Source organism: Cyrtonyx montezumae, unplaced genomic scaffold (genome assembly GCF_038088225.1).
Source record: "Cyrtonyx montezumae isolate F1298 unplaced genomic scaffold, pur_monq_1.0 scaffold_10, whole genome shotgun sequence".
NCBI classification, from domain to species: domain Eukaryota; kingdom Metazoa; phylum Chordata; class Aves; order Galliformes; family Odontophoridae; genus Cyrtonyx; species Cyrtonyx montezumae.
This window is the reverse complement of record NW_027071826.1, coordinates 18,449,822-18,467,539: the sequence shown is the minus strand read 5'-3', so window position 1 is coordinate 18,467,539 and position 17,718 is coordinate 18,449,822. Positions and strand designations below refer to the sequence as shown.

At 36.3% G+C, this 17,718-nt stretch overlaps 1 protein-coding gene across 2 annotated transcripts in view; it reads right to left on the bottom strand.

Annotated features, from left to right (window-relative positions):
* The window catches only part of CEP128 (centrosomal protein 128), a 93,591-nt gene extending 76,788 nt beyond the window's left edge, over positions 1–16,803 (bottom strand). For both annotated transcript variants that reach the window (XM_065751744.1, XM_065751751.1), the window contains exons 1-8: positions 16,723–16,803; positions 11,881–12,038; positions 10,142–10,228; positions 7,746–7,872; positions 6,749–6,870; positions 6,011–6,102; positions 5,213–5,285; positions 1,440–1,556 (exon numbers count right to left, since the gene is read on the bottom strand). In XM_065751744.1, the coding sequence (XP_065607816.1) occupies positions 1,440–1,556; positions 5,213–5,285; positions 6,011–6,102; positions 6,749–6,870; positions 7,746–7,872; positions 10,142–10,228; positions 11,881–12,024 (762 nt within the window). In that variant the 5' untranslated portion in view covers positions 12,025–12,038; positions 16,723–16,803. The remainder of the gene's footprint in view (positions 1–1,439; positions 1,557–5,212; positions 5,286–6,010; positions 6,103–6,748; positions 6,871–7,745; positions 7,873–10,141; positions 10,229–11,880; positions 12,039–16,722) is intronic.
* Positions 16,804–17,718: the final 915 nt, after the last annotated feature.

Below are 17,718 nucleotides of genomic sequence, written 5' to 3'. Positions count from 1 at the left end.
GGCTCCTCAGGAAAAATAACTTGTTAAAAATATGCATAGAACAAAATAGAACTTACAGAAAGATTAAAACATTTTCACATGCAGCTGGAAAGCTTACGGGACTGGAAAGTTAGGGCAACCACTCAACATTTCATATTCATTTTGCATAGAATAGATGAGTTATCTGAAGGAAAGGTACGTAGCTTGAAGACTTGTGATTCATACTGCCAGTCACATGAAAGTCTTTGATATACATTTGAATTCATTCACTTGAAAACAGATTTTCATTCCAGGGAATAATCACAGTATCAATATATTTTTGTAGATTTATTAATAATAAGTCATTATTCCTCTAAAAGCATACTACAGATTAAAATTCCTATGAAATACTTCATCCTCTGAAAACTGTAATAAAGTACTCTAGTTCACATGAAAGTTCATTTCATACACTAAGATATCGATAAGGAAAAAAAATGAATAATTGACTGAAACATTAGCAGAAGTACTAAGAACATTTTAATTAGTATTTCTAATTCATATTAAAAAAAAAAAAGTATGTTCTCTTCTTAAATACAACCTCTGAAGATTTTCTAGCTTCAAATGAAAGATAAAGTACAGGTCTACCTTAAGGCCCCTTGATATCATGGCACAGTATAAAACTGTTCCAAAAAAGCACATATACCATCACTAAAAATAAAAAAATCAGAATTATTAATTTCTTCTCTACTACACTTTCCTATTACCTGCCAGAGATGACGTTGTAAATCATACCTTAAGGGTTGAAACTAAATCTTAAAAGTCCCTACCAATTTAAGACAGCCAATGATTCTATGAATACACATTTTCCAAACAGCAGTATAAAGAGAAACAGAGAAACATACTTTTCCTATATTTCCTAAAGTAAGCAGGAAAAGACATGTTAATAATCTTCTGTAATTTTAATTCACATTTTTATTTCTCTGTTAAATGATGTTTTATACTTTATCAGATTTGTGCTTTGAGCTAAACTGTTTGAAAAGCACTGAAAAGATAGAGCAGAGTATTTGATTGCATGTTGAAGTAAAATAAAACACTCACTGCAAGCAACATTTGCATTTTAAAATGTTCTAATTGAGAACACTCAGAAAATGTTTTGCTTTTCTAGGAGTTCAAGAAAGAACATTATGGGGAAGAGGGTTGATTTTCTTTAATGAATATTTGTGCCAGCTACCAAAAAAGGTCTAAATAACAAGGGTACAAGGTCTAAGCACCATGAGTAACACAATAGTACTTACTATTATCTGGTCATCAAATCAAGAGGAAGTAGGCTTGATACAGTTAAGAGAATATGTCATAAATATGAGCACTTGTGTGATAGATTGACAGGTATGGGATCACAAACAGAAAAAAAGTTCTAAATTTGACCCTGAAAGTCAGTTTTCACTTGATCTTGAGTACGTGGGAAGTTTTCAATTGCATACCTCTTGTAATTGAACAGACATCTGTCCCAGCTGGTCCTGGCGCCTTTCTACAAGTTGTCTTTCAGCACGCATTTCTTGTTCTATCTCCTGAAGTCTTCTCTCTACTCGTGCTGATACCTTCAAAAGGAAAAAAAATCCTGCGGGAAATTAGGGTGTATTTTAACCACATACTGAGAAAACGGAGAAAATGGTAAAGAAAGTATGGGGCAGAGAGAAAGGAAAATGAAATACTTTATTTTATGAAGTAAGATTTAGAACAGTAACCAGAGTTATAGCACTAAGTACTCAAGTGGGGACAGATTGCTATCTTGCTTTAAATATCCTCCTTTACATGTATGGTACTTTTCTGTACACTGGTGGTTCTAATCAAGTACTAAATATGTCAATACCAAGCTTCATTCAGCCTAAAGCTGATCTCACAATACAAAAATCTTAGTTTCTCTGCCACAGGCCTAATTAATCTCTAGAGAGTCACTTCCTTCACATCTCCTGTCTGTAAAACAAAATAAAAAAAAAAAAAATACTTGCTTCATTTTCATAAATCAGTGAGTGACAAGCAGCAAACAAAACCTAAGTGAAGGAGAATAACTGTGCAATAGTAAAAAGAAAAAAAAGGTTACATAAGTTTAAGAATTTTTTCCCAATATTTTATCATTTCACACACAAATACAAATAAAAAACCGTCATTTATTAAAGCAATCTGTATTAAAACAGATATTAAACCTTAAGCTACAATCCTTACATTACTTTATTTTTGCTTTTCAAGCTGCAAGCAGACAGCACCCTCTTGTGGGTAGGACATTGAATTTATGATTCAAGCCAAAGATCAGTGGGGAAAATTACATTTCCTCCCCACATCAAAACTAATGTTTTTTAAGAGTCACTGGAAAGCAGTTTAATTACCAAATGGTATCTAGATTAAAAAAAAAAAAAAAAACCTTCCAAAAGCAAGTTCCTTATATATATAGAGTGAATAAGTTTTCACTAAGCATGCTTCTACTAACTTTATGCATGAGTATGATTGAAAAATTTAAGAACACAGTTATGTACCAAAAGTAACATAATGACATACTTTTGCTCTGATCTTCATGAGTATCATAAAAAACTATATGGTCCTTTTATCTTTACAAAAGGAAGGTGACAGAAAAGGTTCTTTGTTTGCACAGCAAGATGAACAATTAATGGCTATTTTGGAGTATTCATACACAAATGTAAGAGAGATGTAAGAGAGAGCTAGCAAAACTGTTCTAGAAATATTCAAAAGGGAAAATATTGAAGATTGAGAAAACAGATTAATTATTTTTCCAGAAATAGATTGGTAAATACCTAAGGGCAAACAAGAAACTTCAGCAACAGTTTTAAGATCACTTCAGACAGTTAAGTATGTCAACTTACCTGCATGAGGTTGTTTGAAAATACTTTAGTTTTTACTTTCTGCATTCTCTTTGTGCCTTATGTAAATAGTGAGCCTTTTCTGCATGGCTTTTGTCCATGAGCCAGCAGTGTGCCCTGGTGGTCAAGAAGGCCAATGGCATCCTGTGAAGCATTCAAAGGAGTGTGGCCAGCAGGTCAAGGGAGGTGATACTCCCCTCTATTCTGCCCTGGTGTCTCACCTGGAGTACTGTGTCCAGTTCTGGGCTACCCAGAACAAAAAAGACAGGAATCTCCTGGAAAGAGTCCAGCTGAGGGCCACAAAGATGATAAAGGGCGTGGAACACCTCCCTCATGAGGAAAGGCTGAGAGACCTGGGTATGCTCAGCCATGGAAAAAGAAGACTCTGAGGGGATCTGATCCATGTCTATAAATATCTAAAGAGCAGGAGGCACAGGGACAAGGCTGGACTCTTCTCAGCAGTGTGTGGCAATCAGACAAGTGGAAATGGCCACAAACTGAGGCACAGGAAGTTCCGCACAAACATGCACAGGAACTGTAAGGTTGACAGAACACTGTAAGGTTGACAGAACACTGGCATAGGCTGCACAGAGTGGTGGTGGAGTCTCCTTCTCTGGAGATGTTCAAGTCCTGCCTGGACACCTACCTGTGCAACCTGGGCTAGGGAGCTGCCTTGGCAGCTAGATCTCTGGAGGTCCCTTCCACCCTCTACAATTCTGTGATTCTGTGACTCCTATTTAGTTGAATATATTTCTGTATTTCCTATATTTCATCATCTTTTTATTTTTTAAGATAATTTGCATACATCATTTTTGGATATTAGTCCAATTAGACCTATATACACCAGCTAAAAATGTAGTTCCTCCAAGATGACATTAGCCAATCTACCCTTTTGTACTGTCTCCCACAAGAATTGTGTCACCTCTTTTTGCAGTTTTTCTAATCTTCCTCAGTTTATCACAGAATGTGTGACATCCAATAATAGGACTAAAAGACTAGAAGAAAGATTAGAGCCAGTAAGTAAGCAAGCAGTAAGCAGCATATGAAGAAGAGACTAAAACTCAGGACAACATTCCTACCAAAAAAGTATGCATCTTCTCTTCTAGATCAAAACCCTTAGTGTAGACAAGTGCTTCAGTGAAGAACAGTACAAAGAACACAGAGGCTCTACATAATGACATGAAACGCTAAAACTAAATTATTATATTCATCACATATTAGAACACGATTTAATCAAGATGTGTTTTCAGCACCACAGACTAACTGAACAATGATCATGATGCTAAGAGTTCCACCTCTGCGTTAGGCTTTCACGCAGCACCAAAATCTCTAAAAATGGATTCAACGATTAAGAAACCCCCCTCACCATTGCCAATAAATCACAAAGTAAAGAACATGCTGTTTAAAACCAGGGTGGCAATGCCTGCCTGGGAAAATCATGTCTTTGCAGCCAACTGCAGTACTTTCATCTTCATTAGAAGAGCATCATTAAATGCTTCAGCCTTCAAAGCTTTATTTGGGAGAGAAACTATCATTCTTGACAAGATTTAATCTTTTTACATTCCCCTCATCATGAAAAAAATAAAGACAGCTTCCTCATTACACTGTGTATCTGTCACTTTTTGTTTTCACTCAAAATCTGTAACATCCAATTTCTAACCTTGAAAACATGCTAGCGTAGGTCAGAAACAAAAGAAAACTATTTATTTCTTTTAAAAATGAAAAGACAGCAGCTGCCAGAATTCCAGAGGATTGAAAAGGAAGGTTAGTTTCTCTCATTCAAAGGCACAGAATAGCTGCACTCCAGACAGCTGCAGCAGCAGTTTTCTTGTGAATTGTGCTGCTTAAAACTTAAGATTTCTTAAGTTTTAAGAACTTAAAACTTGTTAATTTCCAGGGAGATCAGAGGAGAAAGAAAGCATACTGAGAATCAGGGCCCAACAACAACAGTCTTGCAAGCATCTAAGAATTCGCTACCAGATAAACAGAGCTAATGTTCTAACAAGGACACCCTGCTAAATTCTTCAAGGAAGGTTGAAGAGGCAAGTCTTCCTCCTCTGATTAATTCCATCATATTAAATGGTATTGACAGATTATAATATCTTGAATCTCTATCCCATTTCATATGCACAAGCCTGTTGATGCCAAGAAGTTGCTGCTGCCTGCAATATAGATATCTATGACAAATGTGTAACTAAAGATCTTCCGAGATCACTTAGTACTAATTTATGGAATTCTAGAGCAAGATGAACCATCTAGGAGAAAATAAGTACGCTCAACCCAACACTTGCTCTTTTTTGCTGACTACCAAAGCAAACAGTAGCCCACATCCTGCTTAGCATATTAAATACACATTATGATTTCATGTTAGCCACACTCACCGTTTCTTGTCTTTGGGACTCAGTGAGCTTTTCAGACAACTCTGCAAGAGTCTCTCTCATTTCTGCATCAGTCCTTCACAGAAAAACACAGGTAAGTATTAATACTCTGCAGCACAAAAAACTAAGGATCAGCTGCATTAATTACAAGCAGCAACAATCTTGTGGATTTTTAGGCTACTTGAATTAATTCTACAGCTTCTAAGTTCCTAGCATAATTGGAGACCAACCTGAAGTGGAAAACCTGTAATGAAAGAATTTCCATTTCTCTAGTGAAGACAATAGAGCACCTTAATAATGATTCTATCTAGTTTGAAATGCTAGATATCAGGTCAACAAGTACAAAGTTATGAACATGTCAACACAATCCTTCTGAACTAGGACTAGTTCTTACTGAGAATAAGAGCACTAATTCTTGTTATTGCTATTACAAAAAGCATCATATGTTGAGACAGCGCATAATGAAATAATCAAAACATTATGGCCTGACTGAGAGCTTGTCCTCATGAAACTCCAGTATCAAGAACAAAAAAGGAGCAAAGTTTTACTATCAGAAATCCCCAAATCCTTGTCTTTTTTGTCTATGTATATAAAAGAGAAGTCACATATTCTACACACATCAGAAAAACTTGCTATTTAAATTTAGAAATGCTACACGAGAGGATGTGCAACAAGCTGATCACAGTACTGGTTGTACAAATGTACTGGTACAATGAACAGATGAATAATTTATAATTTTTTAGAAGCATATCAACTATTTTCTCCAAGTTATATTTTCTGCAAATTATATTCTGTTTATACCTATTTCTTCTTGAAAGCTCACGACTGATGTCATCTCCTAGACGAACTTGTTCACTACTGAGATCACGAAGAGACTGGTGGAAAGAATGCAGCTGTAAATTGAAGTACATAAATTAAGTCAAGGCTTAAGAACATTTACCTGTGATATTCAAACAGTGTATCTATGCACACTTTTTAAAACAAATTAAACAGAAAGCAGGAGATAAAATAATGTATGAAACGTGTATACGTGAATTGCAGATCAGCCTGGATGAAGCTAGTGTTTCAATCAACCCTTCACACAACACTTGCTCATTTACATTTGATTTTCAGTCCATTATTTGCTAAACCAAGTTTCCCAACTGTGTTTCTTCTATGCTTTCATTTTAATTACGTACAACTGTACAGCTGTATGTACTACTAAAGAAAGACAGCATGTAAAACTGCCAATGACCAAGCAAAATACTGTTGTTTTCAGAAACTAGAATGTACAGAAATATTTTCATCACTTTTTATATCATACCATTCACTTTTTTTTTTAAATCTATAACGTCAGAATTGTATGCAACAAGATACTCATAGATATGAGAGATTACCCTCCAATAAAAATTTGCACAGAACACTGAAAGAACATCTAATTGCTGAAACATCTTTAGCTCCACCATCAGAATAACTTCATTTGATGAAAAATCACAGAGCCTAATAGCCATGTATAGTTTGTTTGGGGAAAGAACACTCATTAGCAACTCTCATTAGTACCTGATTCAAATTATCAGTCTCGTTGACAAATCGAACACTGGCAGATCTAGATCTTCGATGCCTATTGCCCTGTGAGTCTCCATAATCCCTGAGAGGAGAAGTAGGCATAAAGTGGCGGGCTCCTTTAGGTGATAAAAGATGAGGGGAAAAAAGAAAAGAAAATTCTGTCTTTGTTCAATTTTGCTTTGGGAAAAAAATCAGTTCATCTTTCAAATATGGAACACACTATAGGCAAATTACTAAATTCACATAAAATTCACAGGTGTACTTGTTTAGCTCTCCCCAGGGTTCTTTTACAGATGTAATATTTTTTAAAATATACTTACACCCCAAAAACTATTCATATACACATACACAGAAAGGGTAACGGGAGTAGGTAGATCATTTCCTCAAATTTTATTTGTCCCAGCAGTGGCTTCCTTTCTGTCTGGGTATACTAAAGCCCATTTAATGCTATTTCTGAAAAGAGTTTCCACCCAAATACATATTTTCCTAAAAAAAATTAATAATACTAATACATTTTCAGAGAAACATACAAGAAAATTAGTATAATCTAGAGAAAAGTACATCACTTTACCTTTTCCACCCTGTCTTGTATAATTTTACCTACATGTCCATAACATTATATATTTAAAATTTACATTTTCTTTTCACTGTGAAGTAAGCTTCAGAAGCTACAATATTTTGGACTAACTTTAACTTACACATACCTACACCTAAGGTAGCAGACAAGGCAGTTTTCTCCATGAAAACTATTAAAAGTTTATTTACATTTCTCAAGATACCAGAAAAAAAAACATAATGGAAAGCTATAGGCATTTACCAAGTAAACAACTGCTAAATTTAATACAGGTCTCCCAAATTTCTAAACTGACTTTATTTGAAGAAATCAATAATAGATCATCAGTATCTTTATACAGTTTTATTTCTAATTTCCTCATTCCATACAATAACAATATGACAATTTCAGTACATTCAAGCACCTTAAGTATTTTACCTGATGCTGTTTCGCCATCCAGATCACTGGGGTATAAGCTTGAGAGAGAAGCACTTCTCATTCCAGAGTTTCGGGTTAGTCGTTGACTCTTTAACTGACCTATAGACTGTTCCAGTGTTTCTTTCAACTGCAAAGAAATCAGTTTACTGAAATGTTAACAAAGACATATACAATGGCATGCAAGCAATCTTAAGTCATTAAGATAGTGAGAGCTCTTAAGCCAAGTTTCATCACAAACCAAAGCCAGGAAAAGCTGCTAATCTCATTTACATAATATTCTCCTAGTTACTGTAAACCAAGTTTTCAACACTGACAGTTTCAAACATTAAGTTTCTTAAAATATAGGACCAGTGCACCAGGAACACTCAAAATAAAATAAAATAAAGCAAGTATGGCTACTATTAGCCAACTTTCGTTTTATCACACCTTTATTTGAAAGTCCACAAAACCTCTATTTCTAGAGGATCATCTCTCCTCTCCTAACAGATATATACACAGGGGTTAAATTGCTACTTTATTCTTGCAGAATTTAAGAGAGTTAGATCTCCTTCTGGGTGCTTTTTTTTTCTTTTCCAAAGTTTAAAGCACTGTTTTAAATCTTCTATGAATCTTCTCAAGTTTGCTTGGGTTCTTCCTAATGTGTTCCCTTTTCACAGTATTATTTTATCAAAACTCCATAATCACTAAGAAATGCTGAAGCCAGATACTTAAAGGATCTTGTAAAAAGCATTCTTAAAAAGACAGGCTACTTGAAGGAAAAAGTAAGGCAATACAAATACATAACAAGTTATTCAACTAGTTAATTTAAAAAAAAAAGAAAAAAACATGAAAATGCCAGAGAATCAAATAAAGAATAGAAATAATTCAGTCTTCAAATCTAACCTAGCCATGAAACAGACTAATCTTGGATCTCTTGTAAGGGAACACAAACTCTGAATTAGGCTATAAGTGCTTAATTTGCATTCTTTACTCTGTCAGTACTGATGTTCATACTCTTGAAATGTGAGAGATCTAAATAAATTAAAAAAATAAAGCAATGACAGTGTCAAGAATTAACACTTTAAACAATTAGGTGTTTATTATTATCAATACATTTCAAGGTGCTTGTGTTACTTCAAAAAATTATTAATGGAATGAAGAGAGGCTAGTAGAAGAGATATACTAAATGCATGAGTCTGAACAGAGTAGTCTTTATAATTACTAATCAGATCTCCATCTCTTGAAACTCCCTTATCTATCATCACCATTCAAATGAGAAATCTATTAAGGTTTTTTCTTTAATATCTATAGTAGAAGAAAGAGATGCAGTACTTCCTGATCCCAGCTACCTCTCCTCACATATATACCACATTAGAAAATTCTGCTTCAAAAAGGGAGCAGAAACTCAGAGAAACATATTTTTATACTAATCAGATGGTATTTCCTTCAGTACTTAAAACAAGTAGATGGCTAGTCCCTAGATTTATCTTCAACTTGAGTCATATTCAAAAGCCACCTAAAATAAGAGAAAAATGAGTTAAAAACTAAAAACATTTGATTGATATCTTACCTTGAAGTTTCCTAATAGAAAAACCTTCCATAATAACGACGCTGAACTACACTTAGAATCAGTATTTATTAAAAACAGTGTTAAATGGGTTCAGTTCCCACCAGAAATTCTACAGATTCAATGACAAAGAAAAGCTTTTAAAGATGCAGAGTTCAAAGTAGAAAAAATTATTACAGATATCTTAAAAATCCCAGTTGCTTCCATGAAAACCTTGTGCCTACTGATCAAGAAAGAAAATTTTGGGGCTGGGGAGAAAGAAGCCTTCTTTCTTTCCTATTGATTTAGGATTTCTTCCCCTTTTCCCTCCACTTCCACATATAAAATAATACCACCTAGTATCTAAGTTTCAGACAGCACCTGTTCATAATTGTTTTAAACAAAAGTTATAAACCTCTCCCACCCAATAGATATTAATTTAATAATCTCTGTTCAGACACCTGCTTTCAAACTTGTAGAGCTCTGGTATTTATGAGAACTTCTATTCAGCAATTTAGAGAAAGCTGATTGATTGATTCAGAAGCTATTACAGATCCACAGAAAAACTACCAAAGGAAAAGGTATACGTTCTAATTATACATTGTACTTGCCATACTATCATGCCACAGCAATCTACTTGGAGTCTATAAACCAGAAAAATAATAAAGCTTCAAAAACTGCTAGAGTTTCATTACATAACATGCCACTATAGTTTGGCATAGACTGCTCAAGTAACTATGAAAAGTTAACATCTACTTAACTCTTGATATATTCTGCGCACTGCTGCCAAGTTTTCCAAGTTTGAATGCACTGTGAATGCTACTAAGAAAAAAAATAAGATTTAAGAGAAGATAAACTGAAAGTTGCTCACAGTTGCTATTGCTTCTGTTTGTTCCTTGTTGTATTCTCTGTATTGCCCCAACAAACGGTCAACGTGTCTCAGGTTTCTGTTGGTATCCTTAAAAAAATGTTTGAGGAAGAAAAGTCAAACAGAAATCTCCAACAATCTAACATTATAGTTGTATTTACTATTTCTGATTTATGAGCAAGTTAATAAAACAAGTAGCTTTTTTTAAAGGGTTTAAACGTTCAAAAATTCCAAATTCACCAAACAGACAAGAGAAAGCAGAGATACAGTAGATACTCTGAAGCCACACTTTAAAACTTCCATGAAGAAATTAAAGAAACTATTATTAAGGCTCTTAGGAGACATTTTCTTGATGGCACAAAATTGGCACCCTATTTAAAAGTCAGTAACTGTCAACATAAACACACTTTCTTAAAGTTTACTGCAAGATTACACAGCCCTCAAGACTACATTTATCTATGGCATGGACAGCATTTATGACAGCCTCTAACAAACTATACAATTATACAATAATGGGAAGGAATGCCAAATTAAAGATGTCGTGACTCAGGCATACTGTGGGGCAACTTCACTATATTCCATTATTCAGTTTACATAACATTTTCATAGCAGCTTAAAATGTTTTTAGCCAGACTGCTGCAGTCCCACCTTCCTCTTCAGCACAATTTTCCTACATAATGAATCCTGAAACCAGATGAAGAACAGGAGGATCTGGTGGCAGGTCTGCTAAGAAGCCATAAGCTTAAAAACAGATTCTCAGAAGAGCAGCCAGAAAGAGGTTAGATTGGAACACAAAAACCCCAAAGCGAATGTTTAAAAAACATTGCCATATTACTACAATCAGTAATATAGTATTATATTATTATTGTCATATTATTCTTATTAAAACTTTCTAGCTTGATCATCATTTTTCAGATAAGAAGTTCTGAAATTTAAACTCAGCAATGAATACAGATTTTTCTCTCCTCACATATTAAATATCTGTATGCGCATATATTGATTTATTTCAGGTCAAATAAAAATTAAGCAAAGCAATAACCACAAGTCCACTTCTTCCAATTTCTTAGAACTATTAGCGAGAACATATTCTCACCACAACGTTATTTCTTCCATATTGATGAATGTGAATGACTTCAAGTGATAAATGATGTCAAGACAGTTAAACATCTCCTAAATGCAAAATAGATTCAGAAACTTGCCCTCATTCCTCCACTGAAGGAACAGGAATTAGATAAACACTCTTTCCTGCTCAGGGATGGATTCATTCTAAGTTTACAAGTATTCTTTCTCACCATGCTGTTCCATATCCAGAAATTACTTGAGTTATTATTCATCATTTATGAGGAATAGACTAGACTGTCTGTCTTCTTTATTTAGAACTTGGAAATTGTACACTGCAAAAGATGAGGATGGAAGTTCCCATTACAAAATTCAACATCGCTTGTAAGGATGTGAAAAGGTTTTGAGCATAATTCAGTTTGTTAATTTTATTAATAGTATTGCCAAAAACATCACTGTTTCTAATAAAATTTTATTATGAACTCACACAGTTGTTATTCCATATAGCATCAAGCAACCTAATTTCATCTCTGAGGCAATACAATCAGTTACAAAAAACCTTTTAGCTTACAAAGAAAGCAATGTTTCCCATCACTACAATATATTGCACAACTTTAGAAGTGAAAATTTGACTTTTCTTTACAAACTGTTTATATACTTTAAAACAGAATTTTATAGGCAACCTGTAAAGTGCTTGCTAACGTATTAATCTTCTCTGTAACTTCTTCAGCACCATGAGCTCTGTTGTGGGATGCCCTCCTCAAAGGTGGCCACCTTCCTCTTCGAGCCCTAAAAGAGTTGTTTGAATCACTGGATGAATCTGCCATCAGTATCTTGAAACCTAGTTTGAAAGACCAGAAAATGAACATTAAATCCTGATTATAACTGAACAAATCCATACCATACAACAGCCCCAAAGCAACTTCATAGACTACTACATTATCAGAGTGTACTTCAGAGGCACATCTATCAACTGTTCCTAGTTATTATGTTTGTTCACATCATGAAGTAGAGTCCAACATGCAAAAATGGAGACCCTTTTTGGACAGAATTAAACCAATAGATGAATTCTCCACACTACTAGGTGTTCAGCACCCAGGCAAAGATCACAGCTGAAAGCAAATTCTCACTGTAAAACATACAACAGAAACATCAGGAGAGCAGAATAATTGACAAAGCCCTCAGGCAGTTGGACACAGTGATCTTTCTAGACTCCATCCAACCAAATTATTCTATCAGAATCAATCTCCACATGCCTTACGCTAATTTCTAAGCTATATTCAGATTGTCTGTGCTCAACTAATACAACTGATAGTGTGAAGTAAGACAACAAAGCAATGTCTTTAATGACTCAAGAAGAATTTGAGACATTGTGACAGAAGGTGTAGAGTCTTTGGAAGGAAAGAAAACTGGGGCCAAAAATGACACATGAATCAGCCTAATCTTAGTATGTGGGGGAAAAAAAATAAATAAAAATAACCCTATAATAGGTTATTTTGAGTTTCTAACAAAATTTCTTTTCTCAAAAAAAAATTAAAAAATAAATTGTATGAGTTGATATCAAGTTAGTTGGGCCAATAACAGGTAGCTAGAGTTTCTTAAACAAGGAAGAGGTAGTAGAGGTTACGTTTAAAATATGGAGCATTCACAACATTTACAAAATTAAGCTAAAGAAACGTGAACCAAATTAAGCTTGAATAAAATGGAAGTGAAGTGGTTGAACATCAAAACTCATACAGAAATAGTGTCAAATAGAGCAACATCAAGTGAGAACATGCAGTATATCTACTACATATTTTCTTTAAATGATCTGATTAGAATCAAATATGTTTATTACATTTGCAGAAGTTTTTAGATGCTGGCAGAAGAAACAGAGGAAAATAAACAATATTTAGCAGCTACAGCAATCCAAGTTCAATGTGCATCAACAATGTAATGTTCTAGAAAGAAAAACCTAACACCTTAGAAGATTAAAAATTTAAAAAGCTACTTTTGTAAACAGTGAAATACTACTACTTTCATCCAGCTTGCATTCAACTTAATCCTAATGTTGTATTGAGGTTGGGGCAACTTGCTTGAATCAAACTCAAAAAATAATCTGAGGTAGAAAAGATATGGCTTGCGAAGAAACAATGGGGATTAAGAACAGTAGGGTAGAGAACATTGGAAGAGGAAATTGTTAAATGCTAGGATCACTAATGTTTATTGTACTACAGTCAACTACTAACTGATAAAAATTGCAACCCTGTAAAAGTAGTTTTTCTTAAATTATTACACAATGTAGCAGTTCGCCTAGAGTTCATTGAATTACTATCACTGAGACTAGTGCTCTATACATATACTATATACTATAGATATACTATAATATACTATATACTAGAAGAACATCTGTTTTGAGAGACTGCCTGAATCCAAGTATTTTGAGGAAAAAGGAAAAAAATGACCAACTTCTGAATTCCTTTTGATCCTGTAGTAGGTACAAGAAAAGCTATAGTAAAGATACTATTCTTCTAGCCATTAAAGCAGAAGTTTCCCAAAGAAAACACAGATGACATTTTAGATTTTATATACATGCCACTTGGTGTTTTTCCAGTCTTATGAGAAGGATATAAATTCGTGTCTGCTAGACTTGGATAGAAGCTTCTCAAATATGAAAGGAGAGTAAATCAATATAATCAGATTCTGCTTAAGTACACCAATATTCCTCACAGCTATTTTCTAAAGTGAGGAATTTATTTTCTCATCTTTGCTCCCCTTATCTTACTGAAGCACAGTCTTACTGCCAGTATCAGCAATCACTATTCCAGTACATCTCACTCTATCCAGATGAAATGAAGTCTAAATGAGGCTGAGTAAGCATGAACATCAAGCTCTGGGGAAAAGGGAATATTGGATATTTTTAAAAAGAGAAAAGAAAAGAAATAAAGCATGGGTAGTAATAACAGGGTGGAATAATTTTAATTTTACCATAGTCTTTCTAATCACTATACTAAGCTATGTTTTCCCTATCAAGCTTTACTGGAAACTCACACAGACATCACCACAATCCATATTCTCACACAAAAACCACTTGCATCATTGATAAGAATAAAATTCTATCAAAAAAAAAATTATCTCCTGTTTTGGAGGAATTCTTCATTTCTCTGTAATTGCACTGTCAGTTCTCTTACCTAATTTTTTCTTTTTCACTATTGCCCACTACACACAAACAGCAGCACAATCACTCAAAACCCAGTAAACAATGAATTCAGCAACCAGTTTTCTCAAATTAATAAACGTTTTCAGGTTCAAAGCACTTTGTGAAAATATTGTTAAGACACCTAACAATGGAAAAATGCTATTAATGGCCACACTAAAAATAAAGCACTATGAGAGATCAGAAACCCAGCCCTGAGTCACTAATCCAAGGGAATCTACTTGTTATCTCTTCACAGGCCTTTGTAACACCATATTTTCACTTATCATTCTTACATTTGAAGCACATTCATTTTTAAAAACCATAGCCAATGGCTGATGGTCTGTACCTGGCATATTTTACCTCAGTTATAAAGTCATAGTAAACATTTCAACAAATTAGATTCTTCAGATGTGCAGTTCACAGAAAACACATTTTCTTTTCCTCCCTAAATATGCAGAAAAGCATGTTACATTTATTCTTTATGCAGAATATCACACAGAAGTATCCCCTAAGTCCAAGAAAACTAACCTTACTTTTATGCAATTCACACAGCTTGTCTGCAAGCTGAACATCCCCAAGAGAAAGATTAGGCTTAACTCTGACTTCCATGAGGTCACATTTCCTTTTAGATCAAAGTACCCCAAAATAACACCTTTCACAACATCATCAGTTTCACATTAGGGAAAAGGGGCTTCTCTCTATGCCTGCATAGAGAAAAAACATGGCAAAACACCCTTCATCTGTTCAGCATTCTAATTCACTTTAGGTCAAAATGACATAAGCCAGCAGAATCCCAAAGGTTAGTTACTGAATCTCAGCTGACAAGAAGTAAATTCTTTGAATTTTCCCAGATTCAAAGCAACTGGGTCTCAGCACACAGTTCTACATGTGCCTCTAGTTAGATGAATATGGGAACTCATGACAGAAGAGAGAAAGGTGTTGATAAAAATACAATGAAAAGCAGTAACTGACTGAATAAGCTAAAAGTATAATTCTGGGAAGTGCCTCAATCATTAAAGCCAAAAATCAGAACAGCTAAACCACTGAAGAAAACAAAAGGGAAATGAAGATTTACACTAACAGAACCAATGGGGTTGTTTTCAGCAGACAAAATTCATAGGTTCATAGGTTTGTTAGGTTGGAAAGGACCTACAAGATCATCTAGTCCAACCATCCTCCTATCACCATCCCTACCCACTGAACTACTAAATCAAATCCCTAATTCGCTTGTTACTGGCTAAGGTATTTAAGAAACAGCTAGAAGAAAAAACTACGCAGACTTGAAGTGAACTCTGCATTTATAGTCATGTAGCATTCCTCCTTGTTATCATAAGCAACCTTAGAGGAACTGTAGGCACTGCAGTTGGAGAAGCATCGCTCATACAAAGCAACATCCTCATTTTTAAAAGAATTAGGGAAGTTTTATTTTAGGTTAAAAAAAAAAAAAGACATACAGAGTAGAGATTTGTACAAACATTCTGTGGAAGCCTTATGCATCAATTTAAACCGGAAAAGAGTACTATCACTTCTCCCAAAACCTATGCTGATTACAGCTTACAACCACACAACCTACGCGACAGTGGGAATCACTTGTGTCTGGTTTTGCTTTCTATTTTGTTCTTTTAGCGCTCGGTTAGTTTACCTAGGCAGGTCGTAACATTTCTTGCACAAGAAGCACAGCAGCGTTCAACACGCGCTGTCCCGGTTCAATGCTCCGATTCCACGGGGTCGTCGTTGCAGAGACCCGCAGGGCACAGCAGCAAGACGCGCAGCTGGCAGCCTCAAGCGAGCAGACGAGCTCGGCACACGCAGCCTGACTACTTCCCTAGCGCTTCTATTTGTTTATCCGCACATACGCTAATCCATCACTAGGTAACTGAGCAGTAAAGCCGCGAGCGAAGCTAAGCGTGAACCAGACGAGGACTAAGAGCCATTCCACACAGGATCGGCACGATACCTGGAAGCCTCTTTTCCCTATAGCGCTTCCCTTCGTGTCAAAAGCTTTCAGAAACCCGCTGCCACAAGGAGACACTCCAGCACCGTGCTTCCATGCACAACTACGTTTGTCACCAACACCTGACACTGCATTCCCTGAACTCCCCAACACAGCGAACGATTCTCTCATACCGCTCGCACTGACCACGTTCAAGTAACGCAGCTTCACCAACATCCGATCCCACCCCTGCGGGCCCGCCCTAACTCCTCGCCCCGCGCAGCGCCGCAGGACAGCGCCGGGCGTGCCCCTACAACCCCCGCGGGCCGCCCGCCTGCACCCGAGGCCCTACAGGAGCAACCCGCCGCGAGGCACAGCTGGCCCCTTCCCCACAACAACTTCCCGCCCTCCTACCTCGCCGCTATGGCAACTTGAACTAGCCGCCTTGACACCGGCGGGCACAGCCGCCTTCCGGGAGCCTGGGAGCGCCGCGAGGTTGCCATGGGACACGTAGTCCTCCAGTTGCAGTTCGGCCCCGGGGAAGGAGGAACGGAGGACTTCAGCTCCCAAGAAGCCTTGCGAGGCAGCCGGATACCCGCTGGAGGAATAACTGGAGGCCTGGCCCCGCCGCTCTGAGGCCGCATCTGCGGGGCGTGGGCAGGAGCCCCCATTTCTAGCGGCAGCCTCTATGGCTGGGCGTAGTCGCCGATGTACAGAGCTGTTTATAAAAGTGCTTAAAAGATACACCGTTACGAAACTCGCGCTAACGTTTACAAACGTTCGCTGAGCGAAATGTAAACGAAAGGAGTAGAAACAAAACCTGTGGCTCTGCTGAAGCAGATGAATACTCTGTGTAGGTGGAGGCTGGAAGCCTGTCTGATCCACTGAAAAAAAGAGCTTGTGAGCTACCAGCGTGCTCTGTGTCTGATAAAGAAGGCATGCCCTTCCTTCTCAGCATGGATGTTAAATGCAACTGCATTTAATTTGAATTGCAATTGCATTTAAATTGAATTGCTACAGAACGTCTTTTCAGTTGTGAGAAATCAATGATTTGAATGTGCGTACTAAGCTAAAGAAGTTGTTCAACTTTTCAAGCACAAAACATTTTTATGTTGTTATATGAAATCAAAAATATATATCTCAGCATTTCTATTATCTGAAGTACTGTGTTGCAGGAGTCACCTTACAGTGCTTGCTTTTAGAGAGGCCAGTGTGGTCTTTTTCTCCTGTTGCTCTCCAGTGCTTTTGTTCCCTGCTTGTGCAGATGAGTAGGACCGGGTGACCTCCAGACATCCCTTCAAACCTCAATAGTTCAGTGATTCTGCAGTACTTTCTGAATGGAGACACAGCTTTTATACTTCTTCCTCAACTAATTGCTAAAGTACAAGAAATAGCTCCATGTCAATATTC